Source organism: Pelodiscus sinensis, chromosome 3 (assembly GCF_049634645.1).
Source record: "Pelodiscus sinensis isolate JC-2024 chromosome 3, ASM4963464v1, whole genome shotgun sequence".
NCBI lineage: Eukaryota > Metazoa > Chordata > Testudines > Trionychidae > Pelodiscus > Pelodiscus sinensis.
The window spans coordinates 158,931,869-158,953,276 of record NC_134713.1 but is presented as its reverse complement, the minus strand read 5'-3'; the positions used below and the strand labels follow the sequence as shown (position 1 = coordinate 158,953,276).

The following is a 21,408-nucleotide window of genomic DNA, read 5'->3' as shown; positions in this document are numbered from 1 at the left end:
ATGAGTGGTGATCACCCTCTGCTAACTCTGCCCTGTAGTTCCACTTCAGTGGCAAACAGGTTTGAATGTTAGCTCTGGGGGTGGCCTTTCATGTATCTTCCTTGAATTCTTCTCCTTGTTCAGACAAGAGCCTGTATCTCTGCCAGCACAAAGAACTCACCCATAATGACTCAAGTAAAAGAGTAGTTGCAGAACTTCTTTCTATAGCACTGGGTGGGAAGACTCCCTCCATTGACTTGACTGAATGTTTGTGCTCCCAGTATGTTTAGCTTGGCCAAAAACTATCTTGCGAGATCCCAATCCCCACCAAATGTTTGTAGCATGTAAATATCAAGCATGGAAAACAGCTGTTTAGGACCTATAAGGGAAGGCTGAAAGAATAGTGTTTGTTTAGAAAAAGAGAAGATGGAGAGCGAGCATTATAAAAGCTTTCAAGTATCAAAAAGTATTGTTACAAGGGAGGAGAGAGAAAAACTGTTCTCCTTAGTCTCTGATGATAGGACAAAAAGCAATGGGCTTAACTTGCGGCAAGAGAGGTTTAGGATGGACATAAGAAAAACTTGCTGTCAGGGTGGCTAAGCACTGGAATAAATTGCCCAGGGAGGTTGTAGAATCTCCATCACTGGAGATATTTTAAGAGCAGGTTAGACAAACATCTGTCAGGGATGATCTAGATGGTGCTTGGTCCTGCCACAAGTGCAGGGGACTGGACTTGTGGACCTCTCAATGTTCCTTCCAGTCCTACAATTCTATAGTCCAAACAGATCTAATGAGGTGCAATAGATTAAATTTACAGTCAGACTGTACCAGAAAGTCTGTCCTAGTTCTGGAGTCCCTTACTCTGCCCTAGAGTCTCTTATGGGAAATGTGTGTGTGTGTGGGGAGGGGGAGGGGGAGGAGCCCTGTTGTTTACATCGTGTGGGGAAGAAAACCAAAGCCTGTATTTGCCTTGGAGAATAGACTTTCCATTGATGGCATTATCCTGCGCAACATGACTGGCTGCCATGAACTATGGCAATAGCTTTTCACAGAAACCCATGGTGGATAATAGCCCGAGTCACCAATTTGTGGCCCCAAGTGCTTGTACTCTTCAAGGATACCCACCATCCTCATTGGGCCTTGATACTACATACACTTCTACATTTGAGCAACCAAAGTGCCGTTGAACCGTAGGACTACGCCTATGTATATATGTGCAGGACTGGGACCTACCACCTTCTCTAGCCTATTCCTTAGTAGCTGCCATAAGAACACCTTGAGCACTTAGTCCTTGGCAGACCTGTTTTTAACAATTAGAAACCTTGATAAGACCTTCCTATTCAATATTTGAGTGCCCTACTTCTGAATGATAAGGCAGACATTTTAGCTGCTAAGCTTCAGAGCTGTTGGTGTGGTCTGTCCCCCACAATATTTTAATTTCATAGTGGCTGCATCCACGGATTTAAAAATTCAGCACTTGCTGAGCAAATGGGTTACTGACAGCTCACGTGTACCTTGTACTTAACAAGCAGTTTCCAGAGGTGCTTAAATTCTTTCAGGGATAGTCGTCCATTAGACTTGAGCTGCAGGTGTAGTTAAGGCTTAAATGTTAGTAGCAGCTAATTTTGGACTTCCTAGGAGCAGGAGGCAATTTTGGGAATGGCTTAGCCTCACTAAATTCCTCCCCCCCCCATGTGAAAATTGCCATGCTAAAGGTATCCTACTGCCACGGGGAAGGCAAAGAAGTATAAGGAATTCCTTGCTCGGAGCCAGGGTGTGTGAGGCTGTTACTGTGTTATAGTAACAATAAATGAGGATCAACAAGCAGCAAAGTTACATAGGGTTTCAGAGCAAAGGCTCATGAGGCTATCATGCCAATTTTATGCATGGCCCCATGGAAATGCAGCCATTTCTGGGGAGGAGCAAAAGATGCTGTGGTCTAGAGCCCCTGCTGCTTGCATGGGGGGGTGGGGGGCATAGAACATTATCCTCAGCTGGAGTATGGGCATGTCTACACTGCTACTGAACTTGCTTGTGGCACTGAGAGGCACCCCTGTGCTGGCTTTAATGTTACCCATCAGTAGATAGGCCCTCAGCGCCACATGGACCATGCTGCAACTCCCCTAGCCAGCCCTCAGCATTGCTTGGCAATTTAAAGATGGCAATTGCCCCCATTGGGCCCCTCCCTCCCATTAGCGGCCTCTCCACAAGGCTCTGTTCTTTGCTTGGGGCCACCTCCTTTCAGCACCATGACTACTGAACCCCTGTGAAAGCAGAGCCCCTGACAATGAAATAAGAGTAAGTGTGTGGGGCTGCTCTCAAGCCTGGCTGAAAGAGAATGTGCCTGTCTTTAAAGGCTAGCACAGGTCACGCTGTATACGGGGTGGGCAGTGTAGGGAATGGGAAAAAATCCAACTTGAAAAAAATGGGACTGGGATGGGAAAAGTGGTTGTGTCAGCACCCTTCATGTGTCCTGCATTCTGTGTCCATTCAGACTGCAAGGGGGTTCCGTGACAGGAAAGCTGCAAAGAGTGGCTGCGGGTCATTTTTATTCATTTGCTGCAATCTGTAATGATCTGGCACTGTCCCTGAGTTATTCCAAGGCCCGGAACAGAAAGACAGCGCAAGTGCATGCAGCGGGGAGAATTTATGTTTTCATCAAGGAGCTCTCTTGTTGTACAGTGGCCAGCAATGCATTCCCAGCGTTGTCTTGTTAACAGTTGGAGGCCTGTGCCATCCATCTAAATAGAAGAGGTACACACCAAAGGAAGAATAGTTTGCCAGGCGTGCGCCTGGGATTCAGCAGTGACACATTGCCTTTCTTTCCCTTGCCATCAACCAGGGCTGGAGTGGCCAGCAGCAATCCGATCCTCTTCGTTGTTCTTGAAATAAACTTAGCACAGGGGGCTTGGCTTTCCAGTTCACAGGCAAGCCAAGGCTGGGCAGCCTGAGCAAAAGGCTGGGAAGAAGCAGTGTTGGGATTCAGTAAGAGCCACTGGATAGCTCAACCTAACATAATCCTCTGGAATCGGGGTGGCACATCCAGGACTGGGGCCAATGTTTGTTAACCACAATGCCTGGAGTGCACTGAAAAAGATGACTGTGTAATTAATAGAACAGGTTTTAAAATAACTAGGGAAGGGCCTGTGGCACCCAGCTTTCAGCAGAGAGCTCCTGACTCCAGATTTCCCCTGCAGGGAGAGGGTACATGGCAAAGACCTGCATACACCATGGGGAAATGATTTACTGATGTTTGTGGCCAATATTTATTTGCAAGCTCTCACAGGGGGAGGCTCAGCTGAGCCATAGCTCAAGGAAAGCATGGGCTGTATGGGGCCGGGGCGACGGGGGTGGGGGAAGGCGATTATTGCCTTTGCTGAAAGGATACATCCATCAGAGCTAAAATGCCTCTGCATGAATCAAAGCCGAATTCTCCGCCCGGTCTGGCTGTTTGATCTATAAGAATTGATAAAGCAAAAGAGATCAGGCAAAGAACAAAAGCCGCCCTGGGTTAGGTCTCTACCCCCAGAGAGCACGGCTCCCTCCAGGTCACTGTTAGGATGAGTAGATGGATCCTTGTCCAGCCCTTAGGGGTCCATATCACTACAGGACCTGCCCCAGTATGCTGCAAATCAGATCTGAGGTGCACTGGAGAAGCCAAATGGAGCCCTTCTGAGGTCTGTCACGTAGCTGAGACTCAAATGTAACTATGTCCCACATGCATTTGGGGATCTCTCTCCTTTGCTGTTGTTGGACCCCCTCCTTTTTGGCCTCTGTCACACACTGCACCCAATATTTGAGAGGCAGGGGGAGTGGTCAGGGCCAGGACTACATTTCCACTAGGGAGGGTAGCAGGTCAGCATTGAGCAGATACGGCAGAACTGTGTGAGAGGGGAGGACTGGGCTAAAGAGGGTGCTGCAGGTCTGGTTGGAGAGTGGTGTGGGGCCCTGTGACTGGATCCCCTACCAAAGCAGGTGTGCTACAGTTCAAGGGTAGGGGCTGAAGAAGAGCTGTGTGGTGATCTAGGCCTGGACCAGCAAGGCACTCTGCAGGACAGGCTGTGGGGGGCCGGACCCAGAACTGCAAAAAAGGTGCTGTTGGTCCCAATAAGGAGCACTTAGAGGCACAAGGGCTGCCAAACAAAGTTCAGCAGCTTGAGATGCAGCAGTCTCTCTGAGCATGCAGACAGCGGTGTGGTAGGCAAGGCTACGTGCTGACCTGGATTCCAGCTAGGCTGTTTTACATCTTCCTTCATCAATTTTTTAATAACAATTGAGCATAAAGGGGATCACAGAGGAGGCTTTTTCAATTCATCAGAGTCTACCTATCATATTAAGCATTTTCCTAGAACCATCAGCACTAGATCTATGGCTCCATCTACTTCACACTAGGGTAGAAAAGCGCCATTAACTGGCTCATCAAGAGCTTTACCTTTCAGGAACACTTCATTGAGGAGCCTTTGCAGCTGTGAAGCATTCATGTCTGAGTCCTAATGCAAAACAAAGCACATAAGTCTATACACATCAGGTTTCCTTTTTCCCCACCTTTCCTTATTTTCCATGTGCTTACACCACTGTGAATCCGGAGTAACTCCACATATGGCCGTAGTGTTACACAGCTGCAAATCTGGAATGAACTCAGAATCAGACCAACTGATTCTCTAAACCCCCCCCCCCCCTTTTTTTAGGCCCATAATTTATGCTGTCCAGTCATACTTATCCCCAGTATTGTACAGAGGGACATCTCCTCTAGGGAAACCCAGGCTGAGAGATGCTAAGGTGGCATAGAAAGTCAGTGCTTGAGTCCTGACTCCCTTTGCTATGGTTTAACAACACAACCATCCCGCCTGTCTTACTATTTTTATTTCAATGGGTAGTGGATTATTTATTTGGGAGAAGTCGGGCCATCTAAAGAAATAGCTGATGCCTAGTGCCAAAGGGTCAGTGCCTCTGAATTGGCTGACCTGTGTTCACTGTAAGCCTGAAGGCCTGGAGGAAGGCAGGGAAGGCATTATTTAGCCACCAGTGTGCCATGCAAGCCTGAAGCTGCTGGGCATCATGGCACCAAAAAGGTTAAGAGCAGCCTGAAGTCTGTTCTAGCTCATGCCAGCTCTCAGCAATCTCTAGAGGTTATCACCCCCTCTTTGTTGCCCACAAAGCATAAGAGCTGATCCATTGCCTATAGACCACATTTTTGCACTGGTGCAAGCAAGTGGGAGTTGGGTTCCTTCTCTTCTGCTCTACATTGGTGCTGTAGCTCTTAGCTGCTGGACTTGTGAGTGATGTAAAATCTTCCTGCCCTGCCCCTACGGCTCCCTCACGGCCCCTCCAGTGCTTGTGTCATTTTCACCTTTATGCATTGATATAGCTATTAACTGAGAGAGGTCTATTGTGTGAAGGCTGTTGGCAGTGATTTTTCTCTTGACTGTGTCAAGGAGTTCTTTTATAACAGTTTATTAAACCATTAAGAACATCTCCTGTGAACACACACAGCTTGGCTCAGAGAGAGCTGGAATCAATTACTCAAATGCTGACTGATGTCTGCTTTCCAAGTGCAGCAAGTGCAAGCTGGAAATAGTTCTGATCAGAGGGGAAAAAATACCCAAGGATTATTGCTAATTGCTTGTTTAAAATAAAACTCAAACAATCATCCTTTAATATAGTGAGCCGTCCATTCTATTCCAGCACTCTCTCCCATTTTTCTGGGGATTTTGGCAGCCAAATCAATGTTGTTTTGAAGGGATCCACTTAAGAGTTGATAAACCCACAGTTCCAAAGACATTTTTCTACATGGAGTGATAGCAAGATGGGAAATTTTTCTTTTACGGCTCCACCTGGCTTTGTATTCAAGGTACCTGCTTAGCATATCCGAAGAAGATGTTTTCCAAGGAGATGTTTTGACTCTGCTTGAGTACATGCGGGTCCTGGATCACAGCAAAATAGAGAGACATGCAAATAAATGACAAAAGCCACAGGAGGCAGAATAGTATTATTCACTTTGGCTTTGTGCAAGTAGAAAGTTATTACCCTGCACACACCTAATACCTTTGCCCTGCCTGCCTCCCACTCATTCCATCCTCCTTTGTTGCTTACTCTCCCTGCCCTCATTCACTGGCTTATTTTTACTGGGCTGACTTAGGTGGTTGAGGGGCAGCAAGGGGCTTCAGGTGCAGGCCCTGGAGTACGGCCAGAAATGAGTTTAGAGAGTGGGAGAGTGGGGCTCTAAGCTGAGGCAAGGGGTTGGGATGCTAGAGGGGGTGCAGGCTCTGGGATAGGTTTGTGGTACAGGAGGGACTCCATGCTCAGGGGTGGAGCTGAAGGGTTGAGTATGTGAGGGGGCTCCAGTCTGAAGGAGGGGATTGGTGCAGAAGATGGGCTGGACTGGGGATGTGGGTTCTGGGGTGAGACCAGAAATGAAGGGCTCAGGGTGTGGGAGTGGAACCAGGGCTGGGGCCTGGGAAGTGGGGACTCTGGCTGGGGAGTGTGAGCTCGGGGTGGGGCTGAGGAGGATGATTTGGGGGAGAGGGATCAGGGCTGGGGCAGGATATTGGTGGGGAGCTCAGGGTTGCAGGCTCCAGGACTTACCTTCAAGCAGCTCCTGGAAGCAGCAACAGCATGACCCTGCTCTAGCTCCTAAGCAGAGGCGAAGCCAGGAGGCTCAGTGTGCTGCCTTGCCTGCAAGAGCCATCCCCACTGCTCTCATTGACTGCTGTTCCCAGCCAATGGAAGCTGCATAGCTGGCACTTAGGGTGGGGACAGCATGCGGAGCCCCTGGTTGCCCAAACGTGTAAGAGCCAGAGCAGGGCTATGACGCTGCCTTTGTGCAGAGCCATGACAAGCAAGGAGCCTCTTAGCCCTGCTGCACTTTTCAGGAAACTGAAAGTGTGTTAGCTTAACTGGGTAATAGAATAAAGTTAGGCTTAATGGGGCTTAATAGCAGATTGGAAAATTAATGACTAGAAAAGGCTTGAGTCTTTTACTTACACTACTAGCTTCCAAGAAATCACTCCTAGCTTACACTACTGTGAGTAGAATCAGATGCAACCCAAACTCCAGAATTATGACAGCACTATACTGCAGAATGCACCAAGTCATAGCTCACAGAGGGCACATCTGCACTGCAGGGCAAAAGTTGAATTAAGATACGTAACTTCAGCTACCCTCTTCCCCAAATCATCCTGGATGAGGGGATGGATTGCACCCTCAGCAAGTTTGCAGATGACACTAAGCTAGGGGGAGAGGTAGATACACTTGAGGGCAGAGATAGGGTCCAAAGTGACTTAGACAAACTGGAGGATTGGGCTGCAAGAAATCTAATGGGTTCAACAAGGACAAGTGCAGAGTCCTGCACTTGGGACGGAAGAATCCCAAGCATTGTTACAGGCTGGGGACCAACCAGTTAAGTAGTAGTTATGCAGAAAAGGACCTGGGGGCTACAGTGGATGAGAAGCTGGATATGAGTCAACAGTGTGCCCTTATAGCCAAGAAGGCTAATGGCATATTAGGTTGCATTAGGAGGAGCATTGCCAGCAGATCCAGAGATGTCATTATTCCCCTTTATTCGGCTCTGGTGAGACCACATCTGGAGTATTGTGTCCAGTTCTGGGCCCCCCACTACAAAAAGGATGTGGACGCATTGGTGAGGGTCCAGCGGAGGGCAACCAAAATGATTAGGGGGCTGGAGCATATGACTTATGAGGAGAGGCTGAGGGAGTTGGGTCTGTTTAGTCTGCAGAAGCGAAGAGTGAGGGGGGATTTGATAGCAGCCTTCAACTTCCTGAAGGGAGGTTCCAAAGAGGATGGAGAGAGGCTGTTTTCAGTAGTGACAGATGGCAGAACAAGGAGCAATGGTCTCAAGTTGTGGTGGGAGAGGTCCAGGTTGGATATTAGGAAACACTATTTCACTAGGAGGGTAGTGAAGTACTGGAATGGGTTACCTAGGGAAGTAGTGGAGTCTCCATCCCTAGAGGTGTTTAAGTCTTGGCTTGACAAAGCCCTGGCTGGGTTGATTTAGTTGGGATTGGTCCTGTCTAGAGCAGGGGGCTGGACTTGATGACCTTCTGAGGTCTCTTCCAGCTCTTTGGTTCTATGATTCTATGATACGTAATTTGCATAGCTGAAATCGAAATAGCTTAATTCGGCTTTTGATGCTGTGTACACAGCAGGAAGTCAAAGGAAGAACACTTTTCCTTCAAATTCCCTTATTACTCATGAAATGAGTGTTGTGGGAGTCAGAGTAAGAAGTCCTCCATCTTGAAATTATTTCGAAATAACGGTTTGCTGTGTAGACATACACTATATTATTTCTAAATAACATCAGTTATTCCAAAATAACGCTGGTAGGTAGACGTACCCAGAGAGAGAGTTCTGCATCTGGACTGACAATTGTACTGTGTTTAATGGGCTATAATTATATGGGCCAGATTCTGAGCTCCTGCTAGTTTTAAGAAGTGTAATCCCATTGGCTTCAATGGGGTTGCATGGGTACAAATCAGAGAATTCAGAATTGGAACAAAACTCTTGCCAAGACCACTTGGGTCACCCAAACTGACAAACAGCTTTCTGCAGCACCCTGCCATATATTATACAGATGAATTACTGTGTGGAAGTGCGGAGAAAGTATTAATGTCTAGAGTGGAGTGAAAGAGTGATTGAGTTTGGTGGCCCAGTTGCAATGAATCAGATGAAAAATTGTGGAATTTTTTTGTTTTTTTCCTCACTGAAATGAAAGAAAAAAAAACCAAAATTGTTCCTAGTCAAATGGAACAAAAGGATACATTTAATTTTCAGGTGATTTTTTTCTCCATTTAAAAACAAATATTAAATCTAGCTAAATTTCAAATAAGTGAATTGAAAATACAAAGCTACAACATTTCAACTTGTTCACTCTTCCCTTTCCTTTATTGTCCAAAGCCAGTGATTGAATTTGATTGGAAATCACCAAGAGTTTCATGAGCCCCTGCAACTTAACTCAGCTCTACTGAGGACAGCAATTTACCAGACAAAAAGTAAAACACATCTGAAAAGCACAAATTAAAGATCAAGGGCCCCATGGTGAAACTGTATCTCACATAGATTGGCTACTTATTCTGCAAGTTCTCCCTCTCATAACTCAGTATCATGGTGGCAGAGATGAGGTCAGAGACAGAGGACAGAAAAGAAGGAGAGGAGAGGAAAGGAGGGATGCAACAAAGAGACCAGTTAGTGCCTGATCTCAGGAGATCCAGAATGTTGACACACACGTGCCCGTCAGCCCACCCGCCAGCCAGCCTCTAAGTAACTTTTCACACTTTCCTACCTTTGGTATCACTGGGCCGAGCCTGTTTTTCTGGTCTCTAAAAAACACCACAAGAGTCACATCAGAAAGAGACCACCTTCCAGCATTTCTCTCTCGTGCTCTCCTCCATATGTGAGAGAATTCTAAGATTGCTTGTGAATCCCTTTGAACCCTAAGCCTACAATCTTATTCTTCTGGTTAGACCTGTGCATCTGTCTGGAATCCCATTGAAACCAATGGATCTGTCAATGAGTCTACCCACATGGATTTAGACATTGGGCACTTGGATTGTAAACTCCTTGGGCTGGGCAATGGGGACCCGATCCTGACTGGGGCTTGTTAATGCAACAATAATATAAATATTAAAGAACTACTAATACAACCTAGCAGTTCACTTTTCTTAGAGCAAGTGTCCATCCCAAGCTGGAGGGATGTCTACCACACAGGTACAGTACAGTACAGTATTGCTCTGTTTGGCGTCTACTCTCTTCTGGACCCAGGACTGGACTAGATACTCTTAGGTAGACCTTCCCTTTATTGTGTGATGGCAATTCCAGCCTGGCCTATCTATGTGCCCAGTTTAAACTCCTAGCATCTGTGCTAACACGCTCTTTATCTCTAACCTTTATCTTGACAATAAGCTTCCATAGAACATTAAAATAAAACACCACATTAGTTGACCTGGTCTTAGATGTTCAGAGACAACCCCAGCACTTGTTAAAACCCCAGATGCTTAAATAAGGTACATATAAGCAATAAGTATAATGTTCTTACTTGGTGTAGTCTTGGCTCTTTAGGAAGATTCGTAGAAGGAATTCAGCCTCTTGGCCTTCCTCTGATGTGACTGGAACAACAACATAGATCCCTGGACTCAAGAAAAAGCAATCGGTGACATCTCGGGTCTGCCCGTTGAAATCATATTTCTGAACTTGAGGTTTATGCCGAAAGAAAAATGCAGCTGGCAATCTGTCCCTCAGGTCCTGGAACTGAAGGAAATTACTAATTGTACGATGGCAGTCCTCTTTCCCCACAGCGCGTTTCATCAATTCATTCACCACTGCAATGCAATCATATTTTGGGTGGAACATGGCAGTTGATAGTATCGTGCTGCTGTGCACAGCGTTATAGGGAATTGAACAGAGACAAGGGTGGGGAATTTTTAGGTGAGTTGATCTGGAATTTGCCAAGGGAATGGGGTGAATACCCTAACTGTGGTGAAAATTTCCTTGGGATATGTCACAGAAGTGAATGCTTGTAGCCCCAGTTGAACATTTCATACAGAAGACAGCATCTTTAGCAGCAGTGCTACTGTGGCATCAATTCTCATAAGAAAATAATGTACCCTGATCTTTCTTCAGTTAGTCCAATACTTTTGCTGAGATGAAACAATAAATATAACATAACAACTGTTACCATGATGACATATAAAGACAGTGTAATAAAAAACCTTTACTAAACAAATTCCCTCAAATACACTGGAGTGTATAAATTCCATTTAGAACGGTTATACAGTATGACACAGTTATTTATGAGCCATGCCTTTGGGAGAAAATAGTATAAATCTGCTATCTTAGGGGAGGGGGAAAGAATGCCAGCTTGTCTAGACAAGCAGTTAGCGCACAACAAGCTGGTGTGTACATCTATAGCGTACTGGCTGTGTGCACTAACAGTCTGCCTGGACCCTGCTACCACACACTAAAAGTTCTCTAGTGGACTTTGATTTACCTTGGTTTGAAATGTGCACTAGGAGACATCCAGTGTGTGGTACCAGGTTTGTCATGGACAGTTAGCTACAGAGCAGGCTAGTGCAGGGTTAACTTATACTCCATCTTGCTGGGAAATGAGTGCTCATCCAGACAAGCAGTGTTATAGAGGGCATGGGATTTCTCTGGATGCAAGGCATTAGGAGATAGACCCACAGTTGGCATAAGCTAAAATCAATGGAGGTGTCTTTTGGTAACCGGGTCTTATTCTGAACTCCTGGTGATGGAAAGGAGAAGGAGCTCCCATTTCCATCAGTGAAGTAAAAAACTGGTGTGACATCAGAATCAGACCCTAAATATTTACCCAACACTACCACACAACATTAAAACCTCCCCTACAGCCATGTATTGTCACTCTCTGCACTGTGCTGCACTTCTCTTATCCTGCCAACACATAATATCCCTTTGGCTTCAAAGCTGCAATATGATGGGTCACTCAGTGTAGCAAGGGATTCGTAATGATATTGCTGCTTTGTTCTGGGAGTAAACTTGGTGATCTTTAGTACATGCTATAGTCAGGCCTAGTGCCAACAGTCAATGTCTTAGACCTTGTTTATATGGGAATAACCTAAGGAGTGAATCTAATCCAATAAAGTTATCACAGTAAAACTTCTAGCATAGACAAACTAATGCTGTTATAAGAAAGTCCAGAAGGAAAATTATATTCCAGGATACCTAGTAAAACCTTTCAGTGTAGACACAACCTTGCCCAATCCTGTTACAGTCCCTTGCTAATGACCTACTGTAGCAAGCTTTCTTCAGTTATTGGGATTCCCATTTAAAAGGGCCTGCATTGTACCAGAATTCTGAAGTGTACCAGTGTCCATGCTAGAACTAGATTTCTGATCAAATCTGATCCATAGGCAAATGTCCACTGGACATTATACAGAGACTACCATTCTTGTTTTGCATGTGATTTAAATCAAATCTAAACCTACAGTTCCAGTAATGAATTGTGAATGATACAGTGGAGTAATGCACTTATTGGCCGCTTGATTTAAGATTAATTTGAGGAATAGATCAAACACCTACATCCAGAGCCTCCATGGATGTAATCTGGCATAGCTCTACTGAAAACAATGGCGCTTCGGCAAGATGCACAAGTGGGGGTGTGGTCCCACTGATTGGAACATTAGAAAAGTTTTCAGTAGTGTGCATACGTTTGACATTTTCAGACATAGTAGTCCGAAGGGATGGTTTACTGGCCTAAGTATCGTGTTTGAAGTATCTAGATTCCCTGACACTTGTGTTCAGATCTTGGCAGTATTAATTCAATCTTTCAATCATCCCAGGAAATAAATTATGCGTTGCTCTTTTAGCTCTTGCTGCTTTATTCAGTAGTACCTACACTGAAGTCAATAGAGAAAGAACAGTTTACAGGGGAATCAAGTCCCCTGTAAGTAGGTCTTTAAAATAAGACCTCAAAGACCAAGGCCTTTTCTGTTCCATCTGGATATTAAAGGTCCCCTGATGTTTTTTTTTTTTTTTTTTAAAGAGCAGAGGTTTACCCAGAAGGTCTTGGCCAAAATTTTCTTATCTCCACCTCAGGACAGTGTGTAGTTGTTAACTGCTCTCCCTCGCAGAGGTGGCTGCATTTAGGTGATGTGGGTATATGTATGTTTCTAAATATTATGTTCCTGGAATTAAAAATGCAATACAAAAGTAAAATATTCTCATGTTAAAGTTTGGACTTGTGATATAGCAGACAAGGCAACCTACTGCAAGTGCAGCAGAAGGAAGGAAAGTTTGAAAAGTGTAAGTAAAGAAAAGCAAGTATTGGTAAAAATATCACAGTAAATGTAAAGAAAGTACAGCAAAAAACTGAATGTTAATGCTCACTTTGTCAGCATTTTAGTCATAGAAAATGACACACAAATATATGACTATATGTACATGAGAACATATATATGATATAGATAAAACAATATATAAACAGACACCATTATTAGAGTTGATCAACATTTTCTGACTTTTGATGAAAACTTCAATTGGAAATTCAATTTTTGATGATTCCCCTCTACCCTAGTCTCCTGCTCTCATCCAGCTGTGGTAATTATTGATCATTCAAAGAAATGGACATACCTCGGGTTCAACCTGAGGGGAAGAAAAGGGAAAAGCAGGTTTTAAATATGTAAAATAAGTATGTTTTCTATTTTAACACTCCTGCTTAGACAAAAATCTCTTTGGAACTGTTAGCTAATGTCAAAGCTGTCAGTTCATGCAGGTCCCTCTCCCTCCCACTTCTTATCACTTCCTCTTTCCTTATCCACACTCACACCAGCTCCACTTAATAGCAGCTAATCTTGCATCTCAGAGGACAGAGTTCATCCCTTCAGGTGTGTCTTTAAGCTACAGGGTTTTGTCGACAAAAGTGGACTTTTGTCAACAAAACTATACCTGCATCTACACTGCCGCTGAGTTCTGTCAACATAACGTCAACAGAACTCAGTTGTTTTGTCAACGGCTGTAAACCTCAGGCGTTATTCCATCTACACTGTCCCTTGCATCTACACCGTCATGTCGACAAAGTAGCTTGTTTTGTCAACAGAACTGGATGTAGTGTAGACGCTCTTTGTGTAGACGTACCCTTAATCTCTATGCAGAGAGAAAAAAAAATCTAAAAAAACCCAACCCCCTCCAGAAAGTATTAGTTTTCCTCCCATCCCTTCATCCCAGTACATGCGTCTTACCCTGAAGATGAAAAATCCAATGAGCAATTTTTGTGATTGTGGCATATTATTGGCAGGCTTTTGCATCAGTGACACCACCACATTATAGTTTTTCAGGGCAGGCTCCTCTATCTGGATGAAATATTGTGGGTTCCTTGAAAATGCACCTGTTGTGAAATCAGTAGTGGTAAAAGCAGCATTGTAGTCCATAGCACTTAAAGACTTTAGCCAGGATCAGGACCCCATTGTGCTAGTTGCTATACATATGCATACTAAGAGATGGACTCTGCTCCAAGGAGTTTACAGCTAAAACAGAACAAGACTGGGAGGAAGGAATAGCTACTCTCCCCCCTTCAGGGATGGGGAGCTGAGGCAAAGAAATATTAAGTGACTGACTGGCCAGTGATCACACAACAAAGCCATGGCAGTCCCAGAAATTTAAGCCACATAGCCCCAGTCCCAAACTAGGGCCTTAACTACAATCCTCTCTATTCTCAAGGTAGTAAGGGCAGCCACTGTTAAAAACCCATGCAGACAAGGCTACTTAAATGAAGGAAAGCACTATGACTTAAAGGCACTACCAGGAAAAAAGAAGAAGGCCCAGATAAATTCCTCCTTTTTTCCAGTGGGCTATTGTTTATCATGAAAAATATGGGGTGGCAATGGCAATGGTGCAACTCAAAAGATAAAGGTCTTTTGCAGACCAGTTAGATAATGGAACAAAGGTTTTGGTTACTGGTATGTAATGACCTCAAGGAAAGAGCTGAGCTGATGTTTCCTTTGGCAAGATGGACACACAAGACTGAGGAGACAGCTACCTCTTACGTTAGAATAGGTTTTAAGCATCAATAAATCACAGGCGCAAACACTTGATTGCTTTGGTTTGGGCTTGAGAGATGACAATTTGCTCATGAGTGATTATTGTATTTCGAATTAGGGCAATTTCAATCACAAGCTATACAAAGAGGTTGATGGCAAAATATATGTCCGTGAAAAGTGGCTTCTTTCCACCTACTACCAAGAGTGCTTCCAGCCATCAGAACAGAAGCGCTGATGTGTTCATGGCCTCTTAACACAGCCCAGCCTATCAGTTCACATTGTGGTAAAAGGATCTCATTCTGTTTCTCACAATGCGTTGACAAATTGTAATCAGTGTTACTGGGAGACGGAAGCCTGTCTATTGCTGAATAATGGAATAGTGCTGATGATAAAAGCAACCCTTTATTGATCACAAGATGTTCTCATAGGTTAAAATAACAAAACTGAATAGATGTACAACAGCAACACCCCTTTCCTCCCTCTCCTGAGCTCAGAGCAATCAAACAATCAGGGGCCAGGCAGCAGTGCTGATGGCCTCATCTACACAAGGCAATATCCTGCTACACTAAAGCTTTGGGATTCTAGTCAATTCATTCCACATCTGTGTGTGTTCAGTAACATCTTGTCTTTGCTATGCAAAGCAGAGTGGCGATCTTGCGAGCTCACACTCACTAGTCTTGGGTCAGCCAGGCAAGAAATAATGGGCCAGTTAGTTTTGATGTAAGAGAGTCCAGGGTTCTTAAATTATGAATCATCTGTTTTGACTTGGACCAGTGCTGCCTCCTCCCTTCTGCCTGTTTTATTTGGAGTTAAGTGTGAGGGTGGAAAACATCAAGCTCAGCAATTTTTAATGGCTGCTTTTGCAGTCCAGTGCTCAGAGTGGTGTGTTATGTGTATGTTTTGGTGGTAGGGTAGGAGTCAACAGGGATTGGATTAGAGATTAGACTGGGACATTAATTACCATTAGAATAGTTGCTACCACCTGCAGTGAGTCCTCGAACCCATTGGTTTACATATGCGGTCATGGCCCATGTTGTAGCACACTTATCTCCAAAGTCCAGAAATGATGGGACGACATTGCAAATACACAGTGAGAAAAACTGCTTGACGAAATCTCGACGAGAGATCCTGAAAAGAATGAGAAGTTTTATGTTTCCGTTTAATGCACCTCTTGGCTATTAACTCATATTTGGTGTGTGGGAAGGTGAATCTGTAACCAGGCAGGAATGTGGTATTTCAAACTTCCACTGATCTTGACAATACCTCGTGGCAGATCTGGATCTTTTCCTGGATCTGCCACTGGCTTTGGTGAATGAAGTTGGGCGAGTTCTTTCCCCACTGTGGGCCTCTTTCCCTTCCCACCCTCTACCCATTGGATTGCAAGTGGGGGCAAGGACTGCAACAAGGAGGCTCCAAACTGTGACTCAGAGCAAAGAAAGAGCTGATGCCTGAGCAAAGTGAACGAGTCATGGGCCCCATGGTTCTAAAAGGAAAACCCAGAGTGTTCCAGCATTAATGTCAAAGTACCAGAATTCTCCATCGTCTTTATCTTCACAGAGCGCTTTCTTATATTCAGCTGGAATTTGATCCCATTCTGGAGAACTGTGAAAGGCAAGAGAACAGCAAGCAGAAATGAGGGATTTGCCCTGGCCTTCATTCAGCAATTCTCAGTCTTCTTTATCCCACAATTACATTCCTGGCTAGTTCCTGGATCTGGTCCAGGAGTGCCCATGAAACGTGGTGGATTGACAGCCTGACTGGTACCCTGCATTTGCCCCAACACCAGCCCAGGAAGTGTTTCCACTCTCAGCCACTGGGAAGTGGTGAGGTTGCCTCTCCTGCTTTGAAAAATGTGGTGCATATTTTTACTGAGTAATTCTTCAGGTTTTTGGTTGGGGAAAAAAATAAATTTCAGTTGCCAAAATACTGAAAATACTTTTTGATAAAAGTTTCCATTACTTTGAAAAACCCTTTTTTGTTACAAATAGAAAAAGCCTATTTCACCAGCTCTCAGTGGAGCCAATAGCCACCACAGGCCACAGGGAAAGGTGTGTCAGGTGGTTGGGGGGGGGGGGGGGGGCTGGGTCCATGCCTCCAAAGGGTTGCCAAGTGTCCAGTTTTCACCCAGACTGTCCGTTATTCAGCTCTCTGGTCTGGTAAAAAACAAAACAAAAACAGAAAATACCAGACATGTGAAATGTCTGGTATTTCTTGTTTCCCTCAGATGGAAGCCCGGCAAGGACAATTTTCCCCTGCTGCGTCTGGCAGGGGCAGGGGATTGGGGAGCGTGGGGCTATTTAAAGGCACAGTGCCCCCACTTTTTTTTTTGGTTAACTTTGGTCTCCTCCCCCCTTTTTTTCCCCCTCAACAGAATTTTTTCCTGGTGTTTTTTTGTTTTGTCTTAGTTTTTTTTTGGGGGGGGGATGTTTGGAATTTTTTGTTAAATCATATGCCAACCTTCCCCCAGAAGGGGTAGAGCCTTGGGCACAAGGAGTGAGGCTGAGGACATTCAGCCCTTAGCACTGCCAAGACCATGACACAACCCCCACAACCCTCAGGCGGCAATTCAAAGAGACTCGGCAGTAGTGGTGTTGGTGGCAGCTAGAATCTCTGGGCCCCTTTGAAAATTTGAACAAAGGGAGCAATTGCTCCCTTTCCCCCATTGGCGGGCCTGCCAGCTCTGTTTCCTTCTGCAGTTTGCCCCCTGCCTCACCCTTGACAGGGACAGGAGAGAGCAGCAGAGTGTGAAAGGTTACTTTCGCCTCATGGCCTAACCAGTCCTTGGGCTAATTTTTAAACCCGAGAATTAGCAGTGATGGTTCTGGCAACTCGCACAGCTGCCTGCTGGGAACTGGACTGGGACTGCTCCCATTTCTCACAGGCCAGCCACCTTCTATCTCATGGCAATGATTTGCAACTTCTGCATTTGAACAGCCATCTAGAAGTGGAAAGTTCTGCATCCCATTTCCAGTTCCCTGCACAGACCCTTTGCTATCTGAATGTTTAGTGAACTACTGAGGTGTTACATTGATATTACTTCACAGTGCCTAGGCCACACAGAGACCACATTAGCCAGCCGTTTGTGTTATATCCAAACAGCAGCGTTATAATTAAGTGATAATTGTATTTTCTGCAGAGCAGAAGATAAATAAACAGAGCACGAATCAATAATTTATTGATTTATGCAGTTTACCTTTAAGCACGCTCCAGCAAAATTTCAATTATAGCTAGGATTATAGTTCACCCTTCCAAAAAGTGGGAAATGCTGTCTGAGCAGATAGCTATTATCCCAGCCTCAAACATGTCTGCGTTCCCCATTACAGTCCCACCGGCCCATCCAGATGTTAAGTAGTAGATGTGTTTTCTCAGTAGAGAAGTTGTTAGTATGCCATATTATCATCTCCAGAGGGAAGTAGAATTGTTGTTGTTAAGTTCCAATGTTGTAGTGGTACCTTCTAGCTAGGAGCACACAGCTTAAGTCAGCCAAAGTGGATTCCACCTATCTGCAACCAAGTCATCATCACAACGTTTCCTGCCTGGCTCATTCCCTGACAACTGGAGGGGAGGGTGAATCTCCAAGAGTACAACTGGAAGGTCTGACCTGCAAAACCCATTAATCCCTATGTGACTGGAAGCTCCATGCCTCTGTACTGCCTCCACTCCTCTCATCCTCACCCCTTGCCTTGACTCCATGAGAATACGGCTACAGCTACCAGTGACTAAGCTGCCATTCAGACAATAGATTCATGTTCTCATAGATAGATACTCCCCCTGCTGGCTACTCTCCCTCAAGATTCTCCTTGAGGGGGAAAGTAGACCAGGTAAAACTGCAACAGGAGCATTCTTCATTGACATCCTTGGAAATGTCAGTCCCTCACTCTCTAGTCCCGTGGTTCGGATACTCACCTGCGTTGTAGGATATCCTGGTACAAATCCCCCAGGTGCTTGTTCAGGAGGGGTTTGCACAGGGATTTTCTGCCTCCTATATGACTGTCCTTTGCAGTGGGCTATCCTTGACCAAACCCCTTTTCTTTCTCAAAAGGTTGTTGTCCTCTTGGGACAGGGAGGAGATTCACACAGGGACTGCCCACCAGTGACTCTCCACAGGAGCTGGGAGCCCCCAGTTCACACCCCTCAAAAGAGCAAGCGAGTGCCCTGGGGTTTGCCACAAACTAGGCCTGTACCCTGATCATAGTGGACAAGATTGCAGGGCAGGGGGGAGGGTTTACTGCCCAGCAGCAATTCCTCTCCCGTTAGGGGGAAAAGAAACTCAAGAAGCCCTCCTGCCTGCGAGAGCAGGGACACTGACACCCCAGGTGAGCACCCCAACCCCCATACCCTAGAGCGCTTTGGAACTTTATATTAACCGGGGCACAGTAAAGTGGAACACTTGAAGGTAATAGATCACACCTCTCAACACACACAAAGGGGACTTTGAACCAGCAACTCCTTGTCTCTGGAGGCAGGTACTCAAAGCATAGGAACCCAGAGGGAGTCACAAGGTTGAGTGGCCCAATTCTCATTTTATATTTATTGAATGTGACCTGCCATCAACAGAGGAGACTGAAGGAGCCCCCACCTCCGACCATCTGCTAGGCCAGCACTTAGGCCATTCATTTGAGACGTAAGAGATCAATGTTCAAATCCTTTCTCCGGGAACATAAAGGGGACTCGATCCCCAAGTTAACACATGCTAAGCTCATACACCGACAGAGGAAGGATCACTTGATTATTACCCTCTTCTGCACATTACTTTTGAAGCATCGGGCATTGGCCAGTCGGAAGATGGGTGACTGGGGCTGTAGGATCATAGCGCAGTCACATTTTGAAACTCTGAGTTCAATATGCACAGCCTCAGGAAGGTTGCCCATGTGAATTGGTGCGACCAAATTCCTAACATTGAGGTCCTTAAGCTGTGTGGTGTCATGGAAGCAATGCTTATGAACAAACTGTTTAACTGAATTGGTCATGTTATGAGGATAGAGGATACTTGGATACCGAAGATGGTCTTCTACAGCCAGCTTGTTCATGGAAAGCACTCTATCGGTGGTCAGTATAAGTATTATAAAGATATCTTAAAGGCCACCATGAAGTCATGAGGCATATCTCCCAGTGACAGATTGTTCTGGTGGCAAACTATTGTACAGATTCTCCAATGCTTCGAGAGTCAGTTTATCCAGACATTACAAGAAAAGCATAGGTCCAAAAAGAATATAAAACACCCGCAGATGGTGGATTTTTATATGACATCTGTGATGAGATTTGCCAATCGAGGATTGGCTTAGTCACTCACCAATGGTGTCATAGGATATGAGATCCATCAGTTGACACCTCAGTCCCTTTGCATGTGTGTGAGTACATGCTCCTTGCCATACTGAACAAGTATTAGCTCTAGTTCTGGCCTGGTTTGAAGACCCTTATCCAAGGAGAACATAGATTACAGAAACTCCTATATTGCTCCTATATGTGTGCTTATACAATGCTTTACCTTATTTATATTAAGGATGTGAACATGTACCCGTGTACAAGGTTGTATTCAGACACCTTTCCCCATGCTGCCACTTGTATATCAGAGGCAGCAGAGAGGAGAAAGGGGCAGGTGGGAGCTGGTATGTGCAGGAAAGCCGAGGGCTCCCCCACCACATGTAGCCATGTAACCATTACATGTTTACGTACATAACACATTTTAACATCCCTCATTTATATAAGCTGAATTGCTCTCCTTAAGTAAATGCTGTGATGTTGGCAGACTAGTGACCAGCTCATGCCAAGGTCTCTGTGTCTCAAAGGGACACTGACAGACACATACCTGGCTCATTTATGGGCTAATACAACACTGATAGACTGGTATGGGTGGAGCGTATTGTAAGCTGGGGGCCTGAGCATCCCCAAACAGCCTATTGTGCCCTCCCAATGGCCAGCGTACTTCCTGCAGGGAGCCAGGGTTGAACATGTGCCTGCTCAGTGCTCTGAGGCCTGGAGCCCTGAGCCAGGAGCTGTGGGTGCCAAAGCTCCAGCACACCAGGCCTGAGGCCTTGCCTCCCTGCCCCAGGTGAGCAGTGGTGGGGTTTTGGGCTGTGGTGGGCATGCTTTGGGCTCCCGCAGGAGTGAGGAGAATAGATGAGGGGAGCACCAGAGGAGGAGCTGGAAGCTAGCCTCCCTGGGAGCCCAGGTCACTGGCTGCCCATGAGCAGCACACAAGCCACACCCTACACTGAATACCTGTGGAGTTTTAAACAGCAAAAAATTACTTAAGGGCATGTCCAGAACCTGTTTCAGGTGAAAGAAGTGGCTCTCCAGTTCAAGATTTACCTGTAATTATCCACTGTGGAAATTGTTAGCTGAGGGAAAGAGGGATATCTGAAACAGACCCAGCAAGGAATAAACTATATAATACCATTGAGTTTCTGTTTTCAATCCCAAATAGGACTCCAAATGGGAGGTAGCTTTGGTGATGGAAAAAAGGGCTAAAAGCAGATTAGTTGACTATGCCACTGTAGTCAGCCCTGGACAGAACTGCTTTGCAATAAACCCACAAAAGTTTCACCCCTGCAATCAAATCTGTAAAGCCATACCGATCACTCCAAGGCCCTTTCCACTCCCGGTGGCCCCAAGGATTCCACACTCTGATGATCTTCTCCTGGCTGTACTGGTATGGTATCTGTCGAGGAAAAAAATACAAACCAAACACAATCAGCATCTCTCTGCTACATTGTATAGAAAACAAGGCACTAGAGAGCACTGCATCCATTTATTTCCTTAGCACCATGATCAGAGCGCTGACACAGTCAGAAGATGGGCTGCTTGCCATATCACATGACTGTAAAACACATGGGAACGTACTGTCGCTAATTCTGTGTGACTGCCATTTCTGAGCCAGCAAAGCCCACGATGTCAAGGC

General features: G+C 45.4%; 1 protein-coding gene across 1 annotated transcript in view; it reads right to left on the bottom strand.

Moving 5' to 3' along the window:
* Positions 1–21,408, bottom strand: part of CAPN13 (calpain 13) — a 95,014-nt gene that overhangs the window by 16,099 nt on the left and 57,507 nt on the right. The window contains exons 8-18 of the mRNA XM_075925332.1: positions 21,083–21,168; positions 16,035–16,109; positions 15,469–15,635; positions 13,710–13,855; positions 13,102–13,113; positions 10,031–10,242; positions 9,278–9,314; positions 5,835–5,903; positions 4,412–4,469; positions 3,368–3,435; positions 1,494–1,562 (exon numbers count right to left, since the gene is read on the bottom strand). Coding sequence (XP_075781447.1) covers positions 1,494–1,562; positions 3,368–3,435; positions 4,412–4,469; positions 5,835–5,903; positions 9,278–9,314; positions 10,031–10,242; positions 13,102–13,113; positions 13,710–13,855; positions 15,469–15,635; positions 16,035–16,109; positions 21,083–21,168 — 999 coding nt within the window. The remainder of the gene's footprint in view (positions 1–1,493; positions 1,563–3,367; positions 3,436–4,411; positions 4,470–5,834; positions 5,904–9,277; positions 9,315–10,030; positions 10,243–13,101; positions 13,114–13,709; positions 13,856–15,468; positions 15,636–16,034; positions 16,110–21,082; positions 21,169–21,408) is intronic.